Raw genomic sequence first — 23,436 nt, 5'->3', positions numbered from 1 at the left:
CAAACGACGGGAAATGTTTCTGGTTGACACGGGAATATTCAGGGTATCTTGCACCTGCTGCAGAATCGAGGAACAAGTGACTTGTGGGTCTGCTACAGCTTGTCGGTGAATGCTCGATCCACGCGTTCTGACGTCACTCTGGCAGTCCCTGCACCCCTCAATCTTGCCACATTTCGTTGTTCCAACCAACTTCGGCACAGCCGATGCACCGTACTCTCATCCATGTGGGTATCAGCTTCAATTTAACGTACGGACCAACCTCACCATACCCCTCGTAAAATCGTCTATCTGCTGGAAGTGCCTTCGTTGACGGCGGCATGGCATTCTCCCGTGTTACACGTATCCTCCAAGACAAAAACAAAATTTCTTCGATAATTCTCCAGTCAGAAATAACGACACGAATATTGCCCATTCTGCAAGTTCCTTCCCTTATATGTTATTTCACGTGCGTCGGAGAGCTACGCATTTCACATCATTTACATAACTCAGTAATGTACTTCTACTCTAAAATTTGCATAAATTTCTGAACACTCCTTCTTGGTGTTGCATTTTCAATGTCGAGCGGTATATATATATATATATATATATATATATATATATATATATATATATATATATATATATATATATATATATATATATATATATATATATATATATATATATATATATATATATAGGGTGTTCCGTGATAACACCCTAAAAAAGGTGTTAAAAGGGTGAGGACCAAAGGTGGTTAAAAGGGTGAAAGAGCTTCATTTTCGCAACCGTTAGTAATAGATGTATACTTCCAGTTGGAAAAATGTTCAAAATCAGATGCAGAGTGAAGATATCGAAAGTTTGAAGTAAAAATAAAAATAAGTCAAAAAATACAAAATTTAACTTCCTAATCCCCTTACTTATATTTAGGGAAATTTTCTTCATTGAAAAATCATTCGAACAGAAAAGTTTGACATTAGTACGACCAGTATTCATCGAGCTATGAAACGCAGCGTTTTGTGACTTACACCACTTTACACTAGCCATCAATACCTTTTGGGGGGAAATATAGCGGTTAACAAGGGTTTAAAATTATGTGTGTGCATATAGTGTGATTTTTCAAATTGTTCGAGGTTTCGTAGTGTGGTTTTGCATATCATGGCATGACATTTGCATTTATTTTTGAATAGCATTGAAAAATATCAACAGTTATTTTTTTTACTTTGACAACCTACATTCCTCTGAAAGGGCGATAAGTACCAATCTCATCTTTTGTATGGTCCTTTAAATTTTTGAACTGGAATATCTCCTTGAACTTTGATCGCACAAATGTCAAGTTTTTTGTGTCAGTAATTGTTTTCAATGGAAATTATTTCTCTAAATATTAGTTAGGGGACCTGGAGCCCGTATAAAAAGTTGAATTTTGTATTTTTTGGCTTCTTTTTATTTTTGCTTCAAACTTTCAATTTCTAGGACCAATAATACATCTAGGACAAATGGTTGCGAAAATAAAGGTCTTGCAGGTTAAAACGGAACACCCTGTATAATATGGAGCATCATTTTCCTGCACATTGTGTTCAATGAAAGAAGATAATAGCAAGTTTCTTTCATTGAACTGTATACTTAAGAGGGTTAAAAGTGTGTAACAAACCTTCGTGTTCAATTTCGATATCTCATCGTTTTTCTGCTGAAGCGTCGTGGTTTTTTCCTGCAGTTCTTTTTGTAGTTTTTCCAAGTTCTCCGTGTCGTCAGCCACGGACTGACATGACATGCACGGCTAAATAAAGAATAAAAAAAAGTTAAAATAAGAGGCAAAGCATTGGACAAAATAAATTTTAGAGCAACCTTCTAATTTCAAACTAAAAACAATCGAAATTAATGACCTTGGTGACAATGCAATGAAAATTGTATACGTAGTGTGATTGGATTTCGTCAAATTAGACATTTGAAAAGTTAACAGGCATTTAACTTAAAATGGTGTCTAAAACGTTTCCTTTAGTAATGCCACTTGGGGGACATAATCTACCCTTGCGTAGGGAGTAGGAATTAAGCTGAATGAAACAGCTCTTATGAGAGTGAGGCTCCGTAAAAAGAAGAGTACTACTTTTGGATTCGATTGGATTATGAGAGTACCATCTATCACCAGCTGTATAATTAAACATAGCTTAGTCTGAAGTAAAAGAAAATTTTCTAGGAACCCTTCACCCATTTTAGCAACCGACCCCAAGTTTTGTGGATATACGGATTTAACTAGAACGTACTCCGCAATTGTACTCTGTGGGTATTTGGGGACAACAGTCCTAGAGCTTAGAGTAGACGTTAAATCCCGGTTATCACAAATTTGCCATTTCAACTGCGCTTGCGCGCAGACTTAGCTTTTTTGGGCTTTCTGTTTAAAGATTTTGTGTTGCTTGTTTATATTTAGGCTGAGCTAGAGTCCCAACAAATTAATGAATGCGATTAGAATATTTTCACAGCGATTTCGTGATATATTATATGAAACTACGGATATGAATACCTGATAATCTTTATAATGTAAAAGGAAAAATGACACTTCAATATTTATTGGTTTGAAAATATTTACTTAACGGAAACGTAAAACATGTTGTGTACTGGAATATGAATACAGATGTGCGTCTTTTGCGGATATTTTACGTTAGGCATAAACTGCAGTATTATACATTTTTATTTCAGCTTGATGGTTCGGCTTTGTATTAGAAGTGATGCTGCTATTCTAATACGCTCTTCTGAGGTTGAAAATTTGGCCCTGAAAATGCTTTTGATAGAAAAATCAAACTCCGAATCCATTAATAACAAAACTCAATCTTTACCAAGACCTGAAAACTGAATCAGAGAAAGCTTTGTGATTTCTAATTTTTATCTGTTGCCATCTCATATTTATTAACAAATTTTAAATGTTTAATTAATTTTAGCAAGATTTTTGAAATCAGCTAAGTCCGCGCGCAAGCGCAGTTGAAATGGCAAATTTGTGATAACCGGGATTTAACGTCGAGTTGAGCTGAGGACTCTCCGATTATGAGTTCAATGCTCTACCCACAGCCCAACATAAAATCTATAGATGATTTCCAGTTCGGGCTATTCTTTTTGTAGGAAAAAAAACCACAGCATGTGAATTCCAGTATCTCGTTTATAAAAATTCATAAACAGTTACTTAATAACTTGTAATTACTCAATAACTATCCATAAATATGAAGACAAACCACTAACTCACCATTTCCGGGCCTTGGGAAAGGAGATCTTCCACCAGGGCCCTGAATTCCTGCAGGAGGTTGGTGAACATGCCCACTCTCACCTGTTGGGCTTGCAATTCTTCTGGTGTAGAGACGGCCGCGGCACCTGTTGAGATACCACTATCCACGGACACGTTGTCACGCCGCCGGCGGAGCTCCGTACACAGTCGGCGTAGCTGGTGATAAATATCGATGGCTTCCTGTGCTAGGTGCTGCCAAAATAAATGCCAAAGTACATTTAATTTCTATGAGTATTGCTCGTCAGTTAATGGTTAAAGGTACTTCATGTACAGGGGTCGGACAAAACTACGGAAATAACTTGTTAAAACAGGGGTGCCCACCCCCCTAAGAGCAAGGGCGCACCCTCCTAAATTTCGCGAAGACACCCCCCAAAAGCAACCCCCTCTAAAAATGAGAAAAATATCCCTCAAAACATTCCCCCTAAAAAGTTTAATGGCGCAGTCTGCGCCACGAACCCCCCTAGGTGGGCACCTCTGGTTAAAAACATACTTGCATTAAAATGTCTATTATAAATTTTTTTGAAAAATGTAAGCAGTCCCAGCTCGAAATTGGTTGAAAACAAGATAAGCAACAAACAAGTTTTTCTCTTGAAGCGTCTCTGTTTGTTAATAATAAGAAATTAACTGTGTCCCTCCAGTTTCGTCGACACGAGACTAACTCCAATTGAACTCGGACGTCTGACTTTTAGATAAGATGTATGTTGAGTGATCATAACAGCAGATGATTTATTAAGGGGATTGTGGCGAGACCACAGCCGCAAAAGCTACTGCTGAAAGATACAGATTGCGGAAGTGCTCGCAAACTATGTAAACGCTAAAACAATTAAAAGGGAGCTTCATAAGTCAAGTATTTCTGGCCAATTTGACCGTCCTTGATGTTTGGTTCCTTTTTCAACCCCACCGTCCTCTGCAGGCGCGGCTCCTGCGGTCCTGAGTACTGTCCCACGGAATCTGCGTCTCCTGGTCTGTGGCGTCCATGTCCTACACACATGCACGCTCATACGCATACACACTCACACACACACCGCACGCTCATACACATACACACACACATACGCGCGCCTTTACACACATACACTACACACACGCCAATGTGCATACACACAGATTTACGCACACACACAAGCCTACATATGCACACACACTACTATACACAAGTAACCGCCCAAGAAGAGGGGCAGGCTTCGGGGGACAGGCGCCGTTTCAAGAAACAATAATTCCAATGAGTAGTGTCCTGTCGCAACTCGTGATTCGAAAAACAATTTGAATTCAAAATTTCAGAACTCAAATTAATTTTCTTTCTTTCTTTTCTTTTTTTTTTTGTGATACAAATTGTATGTTACATGAAAACGCGCTGTTTAAACCAAAGCCTATGTTTACGTCGGGCGTCCTAAGCATTTAATACAGATTGCTTGTTGCCATAAATGAAACACAGATTAAGTTTGTGTATGGTTTGGGAAGCGCCACATCGTTAGTTTTTCGCGGGCTCCATGAGTAATCTTCAAGGATACGTTAGTAGCAAGGATTATGAGAACCTTTTAGACGATCAAGTTTTTCCTCGCGATAGAAACTTTGTTTCGAAATGGTAATGGTCTCTTCAAAGATGACAAAGGCCCTTTTTATGTAGCTACAATCGTCCAGGACGGAGTTCCGGAACAAGAGGATGTTTTATCACAATTCGCCTGGCCGTCATAGTGACCAGCCCTTAATATTATTGAACCTTTGCGGTCTTCATTGGAGAGAAAAGTGCGTATTAGCTAACTATTATCATCATCATTATTTGAACTTTCCGCCATTTAACACGAAAAGTGGAACATAATTCCCGTGACACACACACTCACGCACACACACACAAACACACAGGAACTGTTCCATTCCAAGAACAGGATCCATTCCAAGATGATTACTAACTGTTTTGAAAGCCAACTGTTTCTTATACCATATTAGGATATTAAAAATATTCATTTTTTAGTTGTTTTCATATTTTTGCCCAACCCCTGCACAAATTTTAAAAGCTTACGCGAGACGGAAAAAGGCCTTATTCTTTTATCCCATTTGGCAATGTTCTGGATGATATTCAATCATTTATTTATTTAGTGTTAAGAAAATGTTGTGCTAAGTCATATCGATTTTCGAGATAATCTCTATATATAAAATCTTTAATGCGTGGAGGTTATTTTTTCTTTTGTCGGACGGCAGCGATTCGTTCGTTTTCAAACTGAAAAAGCTAAAATTTACTTGGCCACTACTATTTGACGAGTTTGACGATGAAGAGGGGAAAATCGGTAGGAACGGGAGAGCAACATTTATGGCGAAATGAAACGTGAAAAATTATTTCTAGCTTGTCCAGCAAATATAGCATATTAGAATTAAGCGTCTAAAATTGCTAAAATTTTCTGGACAAGTTAGAAATTCGAGAATTTGTTTTTCATTTTATTTCGAATAAACGTTGCTGTTCCAGTCTTCCTGCCGTCCCGTTTCTCCCGGTTCTTCTCTATTATTTAGATGCAAATATTTCTTACAATTCAGGGAGGAAATCATAAACGAGAGCCTGAATGAGAAAATATTTTGATTCCAAAAAGCAAAGAACTAACTTCCTCCCCATAGCAAAACTATATAAGCCTCGTCAGGTCGTCAGGCTTTGTACGTATTTATGCAAAATCAATTATATAAATATGAATTCAGTAACTAATAATAATTTGTCGCATGTACGCATGCCTTTACACCTACCTATAAGCTCATATCTTTTTGCGTTGAAATGGGGTTCTTTGTAACCCAGAATTTCACACATGTTAGGGGAAGGTCGTGTACCTTGGGCATTTTTTTTTCCAGTGCTAATTTTTAGCCTGTTAATGCAATGTAAAACAAATGGTTTTTGATTCTACGGGTTCTCCTGCTTGTTAGCTATCTATTTATTTTTGAAATTTTGAAAAATTTTGATTAGGTGATTTTTGGTAAATTGTTTTTCAAAAATATGATTTTCTGCCCAAGGTACAATCAAGGATTTGCACCTTGGGCACCCTTGATTGTACCTTGGAGAACAAACCAGTCAATCACTTTTTGTGGTTTTATCTCATATTGCAGCTAATAAAAAGTGATCCCATCGAAAGTAATGTTGACTTGGATCTCACCTGTGGACCAGAGATTGGGGTAATACTTCAAAAACATCTGCAACTCTCAGTCTACAGACGTCTTCAATCGAATACAATATTTAAAAAAAATTTCTTTCGTAAAAATTTCACAGTCGTTTCGTCGTTGTTGTTAGCTTTAAGCACTTGGCTCCCGTAAAATTTAGGAACGTTGCCGTCGAGAAAGACGGATACTAGAACCCATTTGCCAATACTTTCTGCTGGATTATAGTAAAATCACACTCCCACTCGATCCATTCATCCTGAGTCTGAGTTTCTGATGTTCTGCTATCAATTTCGTGAAATAGTCTCCCATCTGGTCATCATCTTGTTCACTAGACGAACTCCACTTATCATTTTCATCTTCTGAAGTTTCCTTTTCAATCCTTTTCTTTGATCTCTTCTTGTCACATTTAAGCTTTTTCTTCGCTACTTGGTCTTTTTATTTCTTCCTCAAACTGCATTTTCTGGCTTGTGAAGCTTTCATCAAATTATTTTTTCGGATGCATCATTGAGGACTTTTGATTTCCCTAGTCTTCCTCGTCTCTTTTCCCACTTGTACACTTATTGTAGTTTGGGCTTCCACTTACCCACCTGTTCGATGCCCAAGGTACAAGCAAAATGTATGATCATGGTGCACAAAAGTGACTTTCAAAATATTTTTGGAAAAACACCAAAATGTTTCTAACAAAACAGAAAATCAAATAGTACATCGTGAAGTTCACATTTCAAAGCATAGAAATAATATAGCACTGAATTAAAAAAAAAATTATCCCCCACTAAAAAACACAGATGATTGAGTGAGTGTTTAACGTCTTTGTTTATCTGTCTACTTTTTAGCATAAAGTCATTTATGCAGGGGCGGCAAATAGGGGGAGCAAGAGGGGGCGGTTGCACCCCCAAATATTTTGTGCAAAATATTAAGAAATCGGGAAATTCAATTCACATAACGCGCGAATCAGTGATCATATGCAATACTTAAAAAAAATAATCTGCAGACGATCTTTAGTAAAAGTTGATGAAATTCGAGACCTGTCCAGACACGAGCAACTGTTTTTCGCTATTTCGGGTAATAACTTAGAAATTCATGAATCATTTTCAGAACTTCCAGAATAAAAAACAGATGGAGAATAAGTTTGTTTCAACTGAAGAAGAAATTTCCTCATATGGGTTAAATGCCTCATACTTTTAAGTTCAGAGTTAAGATGATGCTTCTGCTTCTAATGTGAAAGGGCAGTGCACAGGTGTGACTGGCCCGATTTTTACGAGAAGTTCCTTGGTATTTTGAGTTCATTGTTGCGATTATATTTAAAATGTACGTTCAGTTAGTGAGTGAACATTGATTCCTTCTGTTAAGAGGCATATTTGAGCAATTCAATACATTGTATACTTTCATGGAAACTTCTTACAAAAGACACGCTATTTTTGAAAAAAATTCGTGCATCAACAAGTACTTTTGTTGGGTTTACTTTTGTATTTCTTTAACTGAGAGGTACAAAATGGTATTCAAAAGTTAAAGCTAGAACTCTTGATTGAGCTCCTATTAAGAGTTTCTTGTTAATTTGGAATTATTAGACCCATTTAAAAAAATATTTAAAAAAGTGACGAAAATTCACATGATGATGCAAAGTCCTATGTTTGGCTCAATATTTTGTATCAAATAATAGATTCATTCAGTTTCTAATGAAATTAACACAAGATTTAGTGATAAATCTAAGTTCAATATTATATGTGCAGGTTATTGAACAAGACAAATAAAATATTTCAGTTACATGTAAAAGTTGTTGAACGAAGCAAAAAGAATTGTTTTGTGAAGAGCCAGTGTACTTCAATGATGAAAAATGAAGACTAGAGCACAAATTTTAAACTTGCGTGGTTTTTTTAAGAGAAAATTTTTAAAGATGCATTTTCTAACATAACTTTGTAGCTTCAATTATTTTTCACCAATTCCAATCAACTCAGCTAACTGTGAAAGATCATTTTCGTGTCTCAGAAGGTTAGAGATTTTTTTTTTTTTTTTTGGTGCATGATGGGACAAGCAAGACTTTCATCTTCAGCTATACTGCCAAGAGCATGCCACTGGACATTGACGGAATATAGTACCAAGATTTCCTTTTTTTTTTCTGGATTCCAAAAATCGAACATTAAAAATTTACTTTAGAAACGGCAGTATCAAGATCTTTTCCGTTAGTTTACTATAAAATAAATTAAAAGCGTGGAAATTAAAATTTGAATTTCTTTAATGACCTTACTTAAAAAAATGTACTGGTATTTTATTCCATATTGAGAAAATTCATGTTTAAAAAACTCGACCCCCCAAATGAAATGTTGAAATGCCGCCCCTGCATTTATGTATCCACTTTTTCTACTTAAATGTTTAGAAATAAAGCATACTCTACAGAAATGTGGGAAAAGGTAATAACTGTAAGCTTTTTACCTTTGCATTTTCATCTCCTTCTGGGAAAAGACCAGTGAAAGGTAAGACTAGATCATCACATTCTACTTCGTCTTCAGGCAAACGATTCTAGAAGAGAAAGAAAATTTAACTAATGTTTCTTTTGGCTCCTTAAACTCGCATTAATGAACATTTAGATTTGACTGATGGTTATTTGCATATTCAAACTAGGAAGCTAAATTAAAAATTGTGTTTGTAACACCAGAAGAAGCTAATCAATTTGACAGGGTGATCTGTGAGATAGCCAATGTCTAGGGTAGAGGGCTCTTAAAGTGGGTGTCGGAATACCCTGGGGATGACATCTATATTTGTAAAAAGAAAGACCAGGGTACCTCGAGAGAACTCGAATTCTGCAAAGGGTGCCACCGATCGGTATAGTTTGGGAACCCCTGTTCCAGCAGAGTCCAGAGAGGCTTATACAGGGGTGCCCATCTAAGGGGGTCAAGGCGCAGACTGTGCCATTGAAATTTTTAATGCATGTGTGTGTTTTATGGGGTATTTTTCTCTCTTTTTGGGGGGTGGAGGAGGGATCTGGGTTTTTGGGGATATTCGTAATATTTAGGGAGATTGCGCCCTTGCTCTTGGAGGGGGAGTCACCCCTGACTCATGTATACTACATTTGGGTCCGATGGTAAACACTAACATTATGTGCTATCTAGATCATGTACTCATTCTTGTTCAGTTAGAGCAACTCTTATCCAGCAGAGGCTTAGTTCACTCTTTGTGGCATGATGGAATGAAAAGCATACCCCTTTTTTATTTACGGTAATGTATGTTGGGAAATGTTTCGATTCATCTCGTAATACTGGAGGAGCAGCTGCATGCTCATACGTTTATATCGTCGCCTCAGAGCAACAGCAAGACATCTAATCCCAGGAATAACAGTAAGACATCCTACTGTTGCTCTGAGGCGACGATATTTAGTCTCAGTTTAACAATCTAATTCCATCAACAAATGTCGTAAATGTTTTGTACTGTAGATTGTGAAGTAGTGAGGCCGGACTTGCAGTTTTATTTAATGACCGGCAATTTATCATTTAAAACAGTCAAGGAGCTTCACTCCTTTGTCAAAATCACTCATTTCAGTACATTATTTCATCGACTCAAAAAGATTTCTTAGTTTCAATGTACAGGTGTATATGAGCAGGAGTTTTCTACGATGAAACTTCGAAAGAGCTATACTAGGAGTCGACTAATAGCATGAGCATTAACTTTCAAGTGTTTACTTTAGAAAAATCTCAATTTACTTCAGAACCATCGAAACTGTCACTGAGTTCATAAATGATTCCTCTTAAAATAAAAGTATGACAGTCTTGTTTGAGTTGTGTTTGTTCGCAAGTATTTTTGGGTTTTTTTGTCATCAACTTTTATAGCCTATTAGTAAACTTATCGATTAACTTTTGTTGAAAAGATTCGTTCTTCGGATGCAAATATCTTTGGAAGGGTTCATCAAATTCTTAGAGAAATGTTCAAGTTTTCAGCAAAATTCAAATTTGCGTCAATCACATAACTATCAAAGATGGTAAATCTTTCACGAATGAGTATTACTCCACTGGTATTTTATCACTGATAATTGAAGTCAACAGGTAAATAAGAGTTGAAGTATAAAAAAATTCAGGCGACGAAGAAATGAATTAGGTAATAATTACCTGGAACTTCGCATCTTCTTCCATGGAAGAAGGTGCAGACATTTCTATTTCGTCCAGTAGTGAGGAATGGCCGTTGGGACTTCTCCTGAGTAGGAGGTCGAGCTTCGTCTGTAGTTGACTGTTGGTCTGTCGTAGATCGTCAAGATCTTGTTGCTGATTCCGAATCTGGAAAAGCAAAAGAATGAAATAGAACTAATAAGAAAATAATTGGTGGAAAGAAAATGATCGTTCTTGAATTTCAAATCTAATGAAAGTAGATTTGTGAATGCCTCATGAGAAAGGAATACGAACAGCAAATGCCAAGAAAAGCAACCGGCTTAGCTGTCCTTTGACTGTATGTTTAAAAATAAAATCTCAGCATAGAACAATGAAACGAACATTTCAGCTAATCTGTTGCCTCACCACCACAGATAAATTGCCATGTAAAGTTCAGCATAGCAGAGCACTTTTTGTTTACTGATAAAAATTCATATCAATTTCCAGATAGTGCAAAGTTTTGGTTTGGAAATTAAGGTTCAATTAAAACACTCATGCTGCTTCTGAGCATTACTCACGAATCGATCAGATAACGTGCCCTAATGTAGCTAAATTATTGTCATATATTTTACTGCTGATTAGCCTTTTCAGCAATTCCATGATGATCATTGGTTACTTTGATAACGGCATGTAATTGGCGTGCGTCAGCTCCTCTTTCTAGTTTTGAAAAATTGATCCTCTTGAGGCTATTTATAACTTCAGTTCCTATTATCTTTTTACAATTGCATTCAGCTTGATATGGGGGTGGTAGTAGCTTTTATAAGGATAATATTGAAGTACTTTATCACAAGTTATAACTAAGTTCATACGTCTTACCGTAGAATATTTTCTGAGTCTGAACTTCCTATCCCGACATAACGCAACATGTAGTTGGTGGGTAAAATTTCTCTGCGCTTAATTAACGGTCCTGCAGAAGGAAATCTATTCTAGGAAGAAAAATGGCACAACGTACTGCAGCACCAAGAAAGGTACAAGTTATTACGAAGAAGCAATAATCTAAGCCGCATATTTACTTCACTTACAATTGCCAGCCTCAAAGTATTGTTATTCATAATGCCCAATTTGTGATCTTCAAGAAGTTGTGAGTCAAGAACAGATGAAGATAATCTTGTTGAAAGTCGTGAACTTGTTGGAATTCTTGTGGTGGTCATCAATTGAACTCTAGCCTGTTGAAAAATTCTGGTAGAAAGTGCAACAATTGGCTTTTCCTTGCAGTTTTTGGTTGTACAAATCCTACTTCTCTTCGAGTATTAGAGATCTTGTGTTTCAGAGACATCAGCATTTGAAACTGCTGAAGACACTTCGCCATAAATATGTTCTGCAATAATTTTTTCTATCATATTTTCTTCAACAAGATGATCAGGGTTTTTTTTTTTTTTTTTCAGCTGAAAGTTACCAGCCTACAGCTTTTAGACTGAATTTTTAAAATGTAGCGCTTGCTTAAGGATAATTCTTATATTCATTTTCAGGTCTTATACCATGGCTCCTTCATGGAGAAGGTTAGGTGTTTCACCGCAATAGAGTCGGGATGAAAAATGGCCTAAATGGAAAAGGTAAGAAGGGGAAAGACCCGTGACATAATCTGGCAAGGGGGCTTCACACTAAATACCTCATATGAACAAATGGGGTCACTGACTGAGCAAGAAAAAGTAAATTTGCAAATACTTTGAAAGCAAAATATCGAAATTTAAGTAGAAGCCTCATATGAGGTTAAGAATGATTATAGTTGGGGCAAACCTAACCTGGCAGCATCGTAATGCCAAGATTAGGAACTGCATAGCCATCGCTCTCAAAACAAATTTCAAAAATGACGAAAAATTAGTAAAATTTGAACATATCGCGAGTCAAAATAGCTCCAACTACGCGGTATTCAAATTTGAAACATTCAAATACTCAAATCAACACGTGTGCTCATTTTTGACGTATGTGTGCTCATTTTCGAATATGTAATAATTTCAAAAGTGAGTATTCAGTACTAATTTTTGAGCATGAAATAATTCAGCCCACTATTTGAAAACATGGGTACTCATATTTGAAACAAAAGGTTTCAAGAAAATTTGAAAGCATGAATGTACTCATTTTTGAAAACTTCACTTTTCTCAGTGCAAAACCTAAACTGGCAAAATTGTGAATTCACAATTTTGACAGGTTAGGTTTGCTGTAACTGTAAGGGGTTAAGGGTTTAAAAATTATCAAAAAATGGAAAACTCATAGGCGACCGGTCATTACCTTCTGTTCTTGCTCTCTGTTTTGTCGCTGAAGCAGTATGATACGATCTCCAGATTCTTCAAGCGACAAATTGAGATTCTCCCTCTCGTCCGTGAGGGCGTCGATTCGTTGACCGAGATCAGCCTTCCGGCCTTCAAGTAGGTTGATCTGCAAGCGAAAATTTGACACTAGTCAGCATACATACTATGCCACTCGATAAGAATGAAAAGCAAAATCCTATCAATTTAAGTGTTTCAGGGTTGACACAGCTGTCAAACAATTAACTTCCAGGTTAAAGAAATGCATTCCTGAGAACACAAAGTACAGAGTAAAGAGCAGTAACCTGACTTTCGTTTCAGGGAGAGTTTTACCAGACATTTCTCGTGAAATATGTATGATTAAAAACATTTGATTTCATTTGCATATTCGATATTTTTTTACAACAGGTTATTTAAATGAGGGGGTGCTGATTTAAGGACATTAATGTGAGCAACTGTAAAAACTGACGTACAAATTAAATGCAGGAACGAAATCTGTTGTGTACACTACATAACTTCACCCCTATTAAAAATATTCGATGTCTTTTTAACAACTCAGAATAATAAATGCATGTAGTTATAGACGTGCATTCGAAATAATAATTCTCAAATTCATATTTTTGATCTATAAGACAGCTTAAATATAAAGTTTTGCAATTTCAAATTTTTTCTAAGAGGAGATCTTTGCAATAACTACAGTGAAAATAAGTACTGCAGATAAAGCACTAAGTTCAAACAATTCTCCAATGATATGCTCTCATTTGGCAAATGAAATTGAAAAATAAATAAATAAAAAATAACACAGAACAGTAACTTTTTTCAGCAAAAAAAAAAAAAGATAATAAAAAGCATCCTTTGGAACAGTTTTGAAAAATTTCGGAGGGGGTTTGAACGCTAAAACTCACCACTTAAATACGGCCCTGACTATTCATTATTCTCCTCGGGATTTCGAAGTGCAGTTGTGAAAAAACTGAAACGAATATGGAAAAAAAGAAAAGTTGATAAAATGTAGAAAGAATTCAAGTTATACTTGTATTAACGTATCTTTTGTAGTATTGAAGTATTGTATACCTTCACCTCTGATTACACGGCATTCATTTATGGGAGTACGAGTACATCAATCTAAGGTTAAATCTAAGCTGACATATGTCACATTATATCGAGAAAAATGACATAAGTTAATTTATAACACTCTTGGCTCTTCGTAATATATTTTAAAAGAAGCAGAAACACACTGGCACAAATAAGATACAACTATGCTAATTAGAATTTGTCCTCAGTGATTACGTTTTCAACGACTCTTTAAAACTGGCTATAACTGCTACCGTTTTGAAAGAAAAGTGGAAGACTGGTCGAATTTCTGGACAATTCGACCGCTCTAAATTAGTTTCGAAATCCTCTATAGAATTCACAGTTTGCTTTCGATAGCATTAACGATTCATTAAAATGAAGATAGTTCCATGCGATTACTGGTGGAGGAATCCTTACAAAATGGGGCGTGGTTTTAGAGTGTTTGAACCTGGGTTTTTGAAATTAATTTGGCTCTGTTTTAAGGAGGGAAGGGGGAATGTCTGGCAAGTAATTGCTGCTGACGGGTAGCATTGCTCTCTGAAATCTCTGTAAAATGTTTAACTAAAATTATAAAATCACCAGTTTCCATATTTAGTACAAAAGTAATTAAATATAGCAACTAATTTGGGACAGAAATTTTCGATCTAAAAGCAGCGATGTTCCCATCCATTTTTCTGAGGGTATACTAACAGTAATCAGTTATGCACAATATGTGTATGCGACCATATACATAATATGTCATAATATGAAAATTTGTGAAGCTTGAGGGTGTACGCTACGTGTCTAAAAAATGGTTGAGAGTGACGGCGTATGTGAAGAATACCCTATGGGAACACCACTGTCTAAAAGTAGCGAATAATTTAAAACGGAAGGTGCATTAAGTTATTAGGAATGGAAGGTGTTCAATGTTGTTTCAGATGAAGGAGATGCTATCCAGATTCTAAAATCTATTGTGTAAAAGTTGTCATTGACCTCACCTCCTCCCGAAGTCCTTCGAGCTGCGAAACATGATCGTGCAGGTTGGACTTCCGCACGTTAAACTGTTCCCTCAAGGTCTGTAATTGAGCTTGAAGTTGTTCCTCTGTTCGAGCCGCCTGAAAATAAGAAACAAAAATTAGTAGAATTTAACTGACCCGTACAAACTTTTTTCCAAGATATTGAAAAGAATTGAATTTTAACAAACACCAATTCAGCACATTATGCTACTGCTACCTAAGGGATTATAAGAGCATGTGATTACAATTGCAAAATTCAAAACAAAATTCGGACAGAAAACAGAGAGAAAGCCCCACTATTTCAGAAAGCAGATGAAAAAAGCTTAATTTTTTCCGATGAGCTATTAACAAATATAATTTCCGCTCGATTCCTATATGTTTATAGGCGTGCGTGTTTCTTTGTATTTCTGTAACCCTTTTTGTAGTGTCGCTCCTATGATATCATATCATCTCTAAACCAGCAATTCTCAACCGGTGATCCGGCGGACCGGCACCGGTTCGCAGAAAAATTTAACGATTCCACAGAGATTTTTGCTCGTCTGCGTTAAAAAATATTTACTTCACTTAAAAAAAAGAACAAAAAATATCCTAATAATAATTATATTTAATACGACATCTTTTACGCGAGTTTGTGCTTAATTTTCGTAGGTTTCTATGATTTCTCAGCAATGTTTATCACTTATGCGTGATAATTACAATAAATACTTGTCTTATTTTTAACATTTAAAGAATTTTTGTAATAGTTCTTTAACACCAAGTAAAGTTTTATTTACAAATTTTATTATTATTTTCCAAAGAAGGAGGGGGGAGGACTCAGTCGATCGCAATTTTTTCTCTCAAGTGTTTAATGGTAACCGAGACTTTTTTTTTTGGCAAAAAGAAAGAAACATAGAAAGGAAAAGAAAAAAATGGGAGAGGGATCTCACTGATCTGTAAAACAATTCATGCTTTTAGCGGTCAGAAAGTGCAAGGTTTCTTCTTTTCGTTTTTGCAAATAAATAAATAAATTAATTAATTAATTAATTAATTAATAAAAAATAATAATAACAATGAAATGATTTTTTTTTTTTTTTGCAAAAGTTCCTGCCAGGCCGCGGTTCAAAAAAGGTAGAAAAAAGCTATCTAAACAGCTTCTCTCATCTTTTAAACCAGTGGTGCCTAGCGTCCCTAACCTTTTTTTACCCACGCGCCGCACCTCATATTAAAATGGTTGTCGCGGGCCAGAATATATCTAAAATTTTACCATGGAAAAACTTGGAAAAGAACAAAAAAAAAAAAAAATAAATAAATAAATAAATAAATAAATAAATAAATAAAAATAAATAAATAAAAAAAAAATAATAATAAAATCCAATTGTCCTTTTTTAAGATGCCTATTTTATTAAAGCGAAGTTTGAATCTGTGCTTCAGAAACCAATATTTGAGTATTTATCTCAAATGTTGTTATTTTGTGACAAGTCGTGATTTTCGGTTTAAAAAGTTCAAAAAAAAAAAAAAATTGCTAAGAGTTTTTTTTTTCTTTTTTCTAAAAAACTTCAAGTCAAGGAACTGTTAAATAATTTTATTGCAAGACTTCACTTACAACAATGTTCAAACGTAAACATAATAGTTATGGCAGTACAAAAAAAAACTATAAATAAGTAAGTAAATTTTGCATTGAAATCACAGAAAATTGTAAAAAGAAAATTCAAAACTAAGGTAAAAAAGATCATATAAGATGTTATAATTATTATCTTTGAACACAGGATTTTTTTTTTTTTCACGGACACATGAAAACTTCCGAGGACTTGTCAAATTGTTCACGTTATTGGGCCATTCTAAGGAAAACGGTCATTTTATCCCGCAAGTGAGACCTCATATATTTCCTTAAAAAAATAATTTAAAAGGGTAGTGAACAGAATTTTTTATGACTTAACAAATAGCAGGCGTATGTGTGATTCTTTAAGCAAAAGATTTCGTAGCTAGCTTTTAAAATTATTACTTTTTAATGAAATATATGAACCATCACGTGCGGGACTAAGTGACTATTTTTTTTTTGTGGAATGGTCAAATATTTTCTTCAGCAGTTTAAATTATTGTTTATCAACAAATGATATACGTTTACTCTACATTGAACATTAGCTTTCAGAATTTGCAATTTATTTTGTCATTGCTATATTAATAGAGCAAAGGTTAATTCATATTGTAAGTTAAAAGAGGTTGAATTGGGATGTCCCCCGCACTTGACGCATGCAAATAAATTAAATTTAAAATAACAAAATTTTTTAATAAAAATATAACTGTGTCAGGAGTATATATGTACCAAATTTGAAGCATGTGCTTACCCAGTTTAATTAAAATATCAAGAGATATGACAAAGTGTTGGTGAAATTAAAGCGTCTGATTGTCTCGCACGTGACGGAGGAATGGCCCTATTGGTTTCGATCCGCCGGATTGAGAATCTTTGTCCACTAATCTACACTTGTTCGAAGAGAAATTTTTTGAAAAGAACATCTAAATAATTCACAAGTTTTACTTTGAGGGGTATGTCTACAAAATCGGTACCTATTGGCACACTTATGTTCCGTACTCATTATAATCTTAACGCTTAATGATTCTTAAGTAGTTAAATTCAATCACATCAGCTGATAATTCTTTGGGAATAATATTATTCTATTAATTCTTTGTCAATTAATTATAATATTCATTGGGAATTCTTCAATAATATACGTATTCTTCTGAAACAAATCAAAGACGTTTCATTGGACATAATAATTCAAAATTTGTTGCGGTAAGTCAATAGCTTTCTTAAAATTTTCTTTTAATGCAATCAATTGCTGCAGATGCTATACTGGTCATCAAGATGGCAGCCGTGAGAACTTGGTTCCACAGAAACCTCAAGACAGGACAAGCTTCTTATAAATGCATTTCCTTTTCCCTTCAATCCATGTTTAGTCTAGAATTAAACTCTGTTTACAGAAAAATCCGTCAATTTCAGTGCTCTTCCGGGAAAACAAGAACTTTTTCATTTTTCTTTCAATTCGAATTTCCCGATTCCCATCCCCGTAATCTATCGTCATGGATCTTCTCTGACATGCGAGCGAGCTGTTTGGGTTGAGGCAAAAAATATGACGAATTCACAGTACGACAACGATAGCATCATAAAAAAATTATAGACTCTTTATTGCTTTTTTGAAAACGAGAAAAAACGGTTAGCAATCGTTGAAATCTTAGTCTATAATTTACATAATCTGCATACCAGACTGCATGACCTAGATGATCGTGCAGCGATCGAAGATTTATGAAAAACAAAAGGGGAAAAAAACATGATTTGGCATTGCTTGGAGTACCTTTCCCGCAACCACGCAGCATTTTGTCATTTTTAACCGCTATTTCACCATTTCAGAAAGTGGACATTGAACATAAAAATTTCCGTCTTCTAAAAGCTATTGGATTCCGTTACGGTTGACAAGAGTAAAGGTTTGCTGAGGTCATTCCCACACGCTGGATTGAAGTGTCACAGAATGCTTCACTGCCCGCGAAAATGCGTTCTTTTTGTGGTGCCGTTTTTTTTTTTTTTTTTTTTTTTTTTTTTAAATTTCATTATGAGGGACAAATTTGAGACAGCTCAATTGTTGATTTTGCGAAATGTAGCAAACTTTTCGATGTACAAAATTAGGCATGTAGTAAGATCATGACTTTCACTTTTCGGAACTTCAGGGAAAAGAAGTACAAAAATGTACGGGGGGAAAAAATCGTTAAAAGCTCTTTGACGCTGCTGCCTAAGTTCATGAAATCTTAAATGATGAATTTTATATCTAGAAATCTGCGAACCCCCCCCCCCCTTCCCCCGAAATCACTATGTCTGCCGTAGGAACCAAAAAAAAAAAATAATAATAATAATAATAAATAATAAGAAAACTAATGTACTACACAAGATTACTAATCAGCATCACCTCCTATCCTCCTGAGTTTTTTTTTTTTTAATATATAACTATAAATTAACCTTTGTGACAGTTACAAATATTTTCACAAAATTTGTTCGGATTTTCATTACACTTAGAGTACTAAAGTAAGGATTAAAAGATTGTTCTGTATCGACACATTAAACAACTGGCAAACAGTGCCGCTTTCAATTTTTCTAAATTCAACATTTTCATAAACTTGGAATAATAGATTATAGGTATTAAAATAAAAATCAGACTCATTTTACTTATGAAGTTTTTTTTAAATAAATAACAAATCATTACTTCACTCAGCGTATGTGGTTGAAACAGAATATTGAATTGCAGTTTATAAAAGTAATTAATGAGACAAAATAAAGTGCAATTAGTTAAAGGAAACTTGTTGTTGAGAATAAGAAGACTGGAAGTTCCTTTATCTTTTGCAATAAATTTTAAAATTCCTAATTTTATCTAACAGCTAATCTGTTAGGATACCAGTGAAAAAGGATGGTCTTTTAATAATTGCTAAATCTAATGTTTTAAATTCATTTTAAGTGGTTTAGATCGGTTAGGGGAACTTGTCGACATGTCGAATTGCTGTTTCACAAATTCTGTCATAAAATAAACGCGAAAATTCTAATACTTTTGAGGAGTAAATGCTATAACTACTCCGTCTCAAAAAAAAATGGCAACAAGCATAAACATTATTACAAAATAAAGCAATTCATTGAAACGCAATAAAATTTTCGTTGAACAGAAGATGATGAACCTATGATACACAAAGTAACAGAGTAAAACAACAATTTTCAAGTAAGAAAAAAAAGAAAAAAAAAAAAAAACCGATAAGGTCACTAACTCGTGCCAAAAATCTGTAATTGCAAATATTTATCAATAAGGTGTGTGACCACCTGTATTGGAAATGTAGACTCATTTGAAGAAATTTGGCACACAGAAATGGAGAAATGAGCACCAAACGAACATAACATCAGACGCAACGAAATTAATAGCATCTGCAGAAACGAGTCTATTATACAATTATCGCAATACACAACCATTTGTATAGTTACGTAAATATTCTATTGTGCTTTTAAATTTCACTGCAAGATCCATATGCGAATTTCGCCGTCTCGAGTTATGCTAATTTTATTGTTTGTTTATTTAATTTATTTATTTATTTTCTAAATTCATTATTATTTATTTAATTTTTATTGAGACAGTGCAGACCTATAAGTTTTATTTCATCAACAGGTCAGTTTTATTTCATATATGGTCAGATGAACAATCTGAAAACCACATCATATTAGCAGTCGAATTATATGCATTTAAGGGGAAAAAAAACCCCAGATTTTAAAAATAGTATCTGCACCAAAGTTACAGTTTCATAGATCAAATTGTAAAAATTGTCAAACAAATTATTAAAATTTTATGAGCACTATATAATATTCATAAAAAAAGAAAATAATTGTAATAAATGAGGACAACAGACTGAGCATAAAATGGAAAAAATCGATCCCTAAAAGCAAGAATACTAGACAAATTTTAAATAAAAATCGAAGCAAAAAACAAACATTAGATAATCTTTAGGAACGGCAATACAACCGAGATAATGATACAGAAGAGATAATGAACACACAAAGCATTAAAGCAGAATAGTTATCCGGAAAAATTGAAAATATAGATTTGATCTCTTGAAAACTTGAAAAAATAGATCGCTAAATAAGTTGACCATTTTAGTAGTTGACCATACAACTGATACTGACTAAATCAGAAGACTAATTTAGTAATTTATCGATTCAGAAAACTAGAAAAGAAGTTTTCATTTCCGCTCAATTTAATTCACTGTTAAAGAGGAAAACTTGATTGGCATATGCATTTGACGGAGCACAGATATCAATCAAGTGGAGAAACTTTAAATACTTTTTAAAAAATTTAGAGCAAGGAAATTTATTTGGAGGTGTGAAATAGTATGAAACAGTAAATACAATAATAGTGATAAAAGTTATGAAATAACTTTCTAAGGATGAAATCAAAGATAGTAGGGAAAGGAGAAATGCAAACTATTTTGATTTTTAATATTAATAGCGTTTTACATTTCGCATTTTAAAAAATAACGAAACATTCAGATGCAATACTCCTCTCGATGACGCTGAATTTTGAAATCCAAACTCTTTGGGACTTGGTTCTGATTTTTGATGAGTGGAATACGTTTATGGAGACGTCAAATATATCTAACTCAGAACAACAAAAGTTGGAAAGCATGAACATATTTTATACCCATGTACAATTATTTATGCTTTGTAAAATGTTTAGCTTTTTTGCTTATTATGTTATCTTCAACATCATTAATGTTATGCTGTTATTATTAGCATCATCATCAAATCTTTTCCTACTTCTTTTTCTGCCCAGAAAACTTTCTAGTAAAAAAATGCGTCGGTAAATTTTGTCATGGATTTATGAATAATATTTGCGTATAAATAGTGATAAGTAATAAGTAGTGATAAGTAATAAGTAGTGATAAGTAAGATACATTTTTATGTTTTGCTGAGCATCTTCTCATAGATTGCTCGAACTCAATTTCGAGACGCTTAAAAAATTAATTTAAGAAAAAAAAAATCTAAAATAAACTTTTCAGAGAAAACTAAGCACTAGTGACAGAAGTCTCAGCGCACGGCGAAAGTTGAAAATTAATCCAATGATGATAAGAAACTAACTTCTAATTGACAAATACTTTATTTCATTTAATATTTTCATCCAACTTTTCCAGTCGAGTAAATTTATTAACAATGCGTCGTATTATTATTTAAGAGTTAAAACGGAAACTTTTATTTTTTTACCGAAGCAAATAAGGCTCATAAAATAATCAACTTACCGACAGCGATCCTTTTTAGGAAAAAAATATCGCTTTCATACGAGAATCGTATTTTTGACAAACTTGAAAGAACATTTTGTCGAAGTGTTTCACTTTGTTTTTCAATTGTGTCAAATCAGTAAATATCGCATATAACTGTAGAAATTTTCGTTTTAAATTATTGATTCAAAGCACTCTACATTTTACATACTGCCTTTGAAATACAGAAAGCGTAACAATAGCACGGTTCTTACAAGTGCAATCATTTCTTAAGATTAAAAACAAATAAATAGATTTTTAAATTCGTATTTGTTTACCTAATTTAAAGTTCATAATGCAGGAATCTGTAATCGAACGACAAATTTCCCTTTTAAAGTTTCCTCTTTTGTTATTGAACTTGAGGGATTTTCAAACCATGAAAGATTGCCACTTAAGATCCATTATTCGTAAAAGCACTTGACAGTCAGATGACTCATCACACAAGCCATTTCATAGATAAGCTTAGATGAAATTAGAACTTCAGAGATAATGTCACTCTAAAGGCGTGTTAAAGAAACTCAATATAAATAATTGAAGAATCGAACACAGAAAAGATTTTCCATCAGCGAAACCTTGGCCTAGTTTAAAAACAAAAATACGATTTCTACACTTCTTGACTAACATACAAATAACGCACATTCTTTGTCTCGTTATCAAAGAACAATCCATTTTTTGAACTTGACTTCTTTCTGAACAAACTTCAAACCAGGTTTTGAGTTCGCAACTACATAACAAATTCAGTACTCGATTCACGAAACAGAAACCCGCATTCAGTTTTAGAAACATTTTCCACCGCAGCTAGACATTTTATCTTCTTCTATGCAAATGTATCATCAGGCAAGTAGGCTTAGGATATCGAAATGTCTGTTTTATGATCCATAAAATGGCACAGGTTGGAAGAGTCAATAAAGTGACGTCCATAATTTTAAAAGATCCATTTTCTATAGTGATGGTGCTTAGTTTTCGAAGCAGAACGGGAGAGTAGCAGCAAAAAAATGATTAGCAGAATCAGGAACTGGTTCATATGCAACACAGCATCCAACCTCCGGTGGAGTGACCTAAATTATTTAGGACGGTTTTTTCACATAAACGAAACATTTTTAGAATACGAATAAAAGTAGTTACAGCACTGCTATATCGTTTAACAGGAATGCGGAAAAGTCTTTTGTCACGGCAATAGTTAGAAACTAAAATGCGCAGACGTTTTGAAAGAAGATAATCAAATATACACTGCTCAAAAAAATTAGAGGAGCACATGGCTTTAACAAAATTGAGAAAAGTATTATTCCGGAAACTAATTTCCAATTAAGCTCCATGTTTTTAGGTTTTCCGAACAAATGAGAATAAAACGTAAACTTCGGAAGCAAATCAACGTTTTTGTCGTCGAAAAGCAGAAAATAGATTCAAGTGCAGAAATCGCGATTTAACAGAAGCCCATTTTTTCACTCTCTGAGCGGTAAAATTCAACCGTTCATTTTTTTTTTAATTGGAAAATGCCACGACACCGCAATTTACCGGATTCCATGGCTTGATGTTTTATCGGGGGACTGGAATAAAAGCAAACACAAAGAACTGTAGCAGGCGATGTTGGAGGGGCATAATTTCATGTTCGTTTCACTGTTCTAGAGGAGTGTAAAGTTCTCAATGAAATTTTTTCTGCTTCTTTTTTGCTGTATTGCATCCTAATACTCGTGTATACTCCATTTTATGCTTTTGCAAGGCTACCTCACAACAGTTTCTTCACTTTTGTGTGATTGCTCCCCTAATTGTTATGAGCAGTGTATTAGCTGATCCGT

The 23,436-nt window shown here is 34.5% G+C and overlaps 1 protein-coding gene across 1 annotated transcript in view; it reads right to left on the bottom strand.

Moving 5' to 3' along the window:
* Nucleotides 1-23,436, bottom strand: part of LOC129227222 (bicaudal D-related protein homolog) — a 124,590-nt gene that overhangs the window by 5,707 nt on the left and 95,447 nt on the right. Inside the window, exons 3-8 of the mRNA XM_054861730.1 lie at nt 14,813-14,929; nt 12,748-12,894; nt 10,483-10,647; nt 8,816-8,902; nt 3,212-3,442; nt 1,631-1,756 (exon numbers count right to left, since the gene is read on the bottom strand). Of these exons, the coding sequence (XP_054717705.1) occupies nt 1,631-1,756; nt 3,212-3,442; nt 8,816-8,902; nt 10,483-10,647; nt 12,748-12,894; nt 14,813-14,929 (873 nt within the window). The remainder of the gene's footprint in view (nt 1-1,630; nt 1,757-3,211; nt 3,443-8,815; nt 8,903-10,482; nt 10,648-12,747; nt 12,895-14,812; nt 14,930-23,436) is intronic.

This window comes from Uloborus diversus, chromosome 8 (assembly GCF_026930045.1).
Source record: "Uloborus diversus isolate 005 chromosome 8, Udiv.v.3.1, whole genome shotgun sequence".
Taxonomy (NCBI): domain Eukaryota; kingdom Metazoa; phylum Arthropoda; class Arachnida; order Araneae; family Uloboridae; genus Uloborus; species Uloborus diversus.
This window is presented reverse-complemented; position numbering and strand designations above follow the sequence as displayed.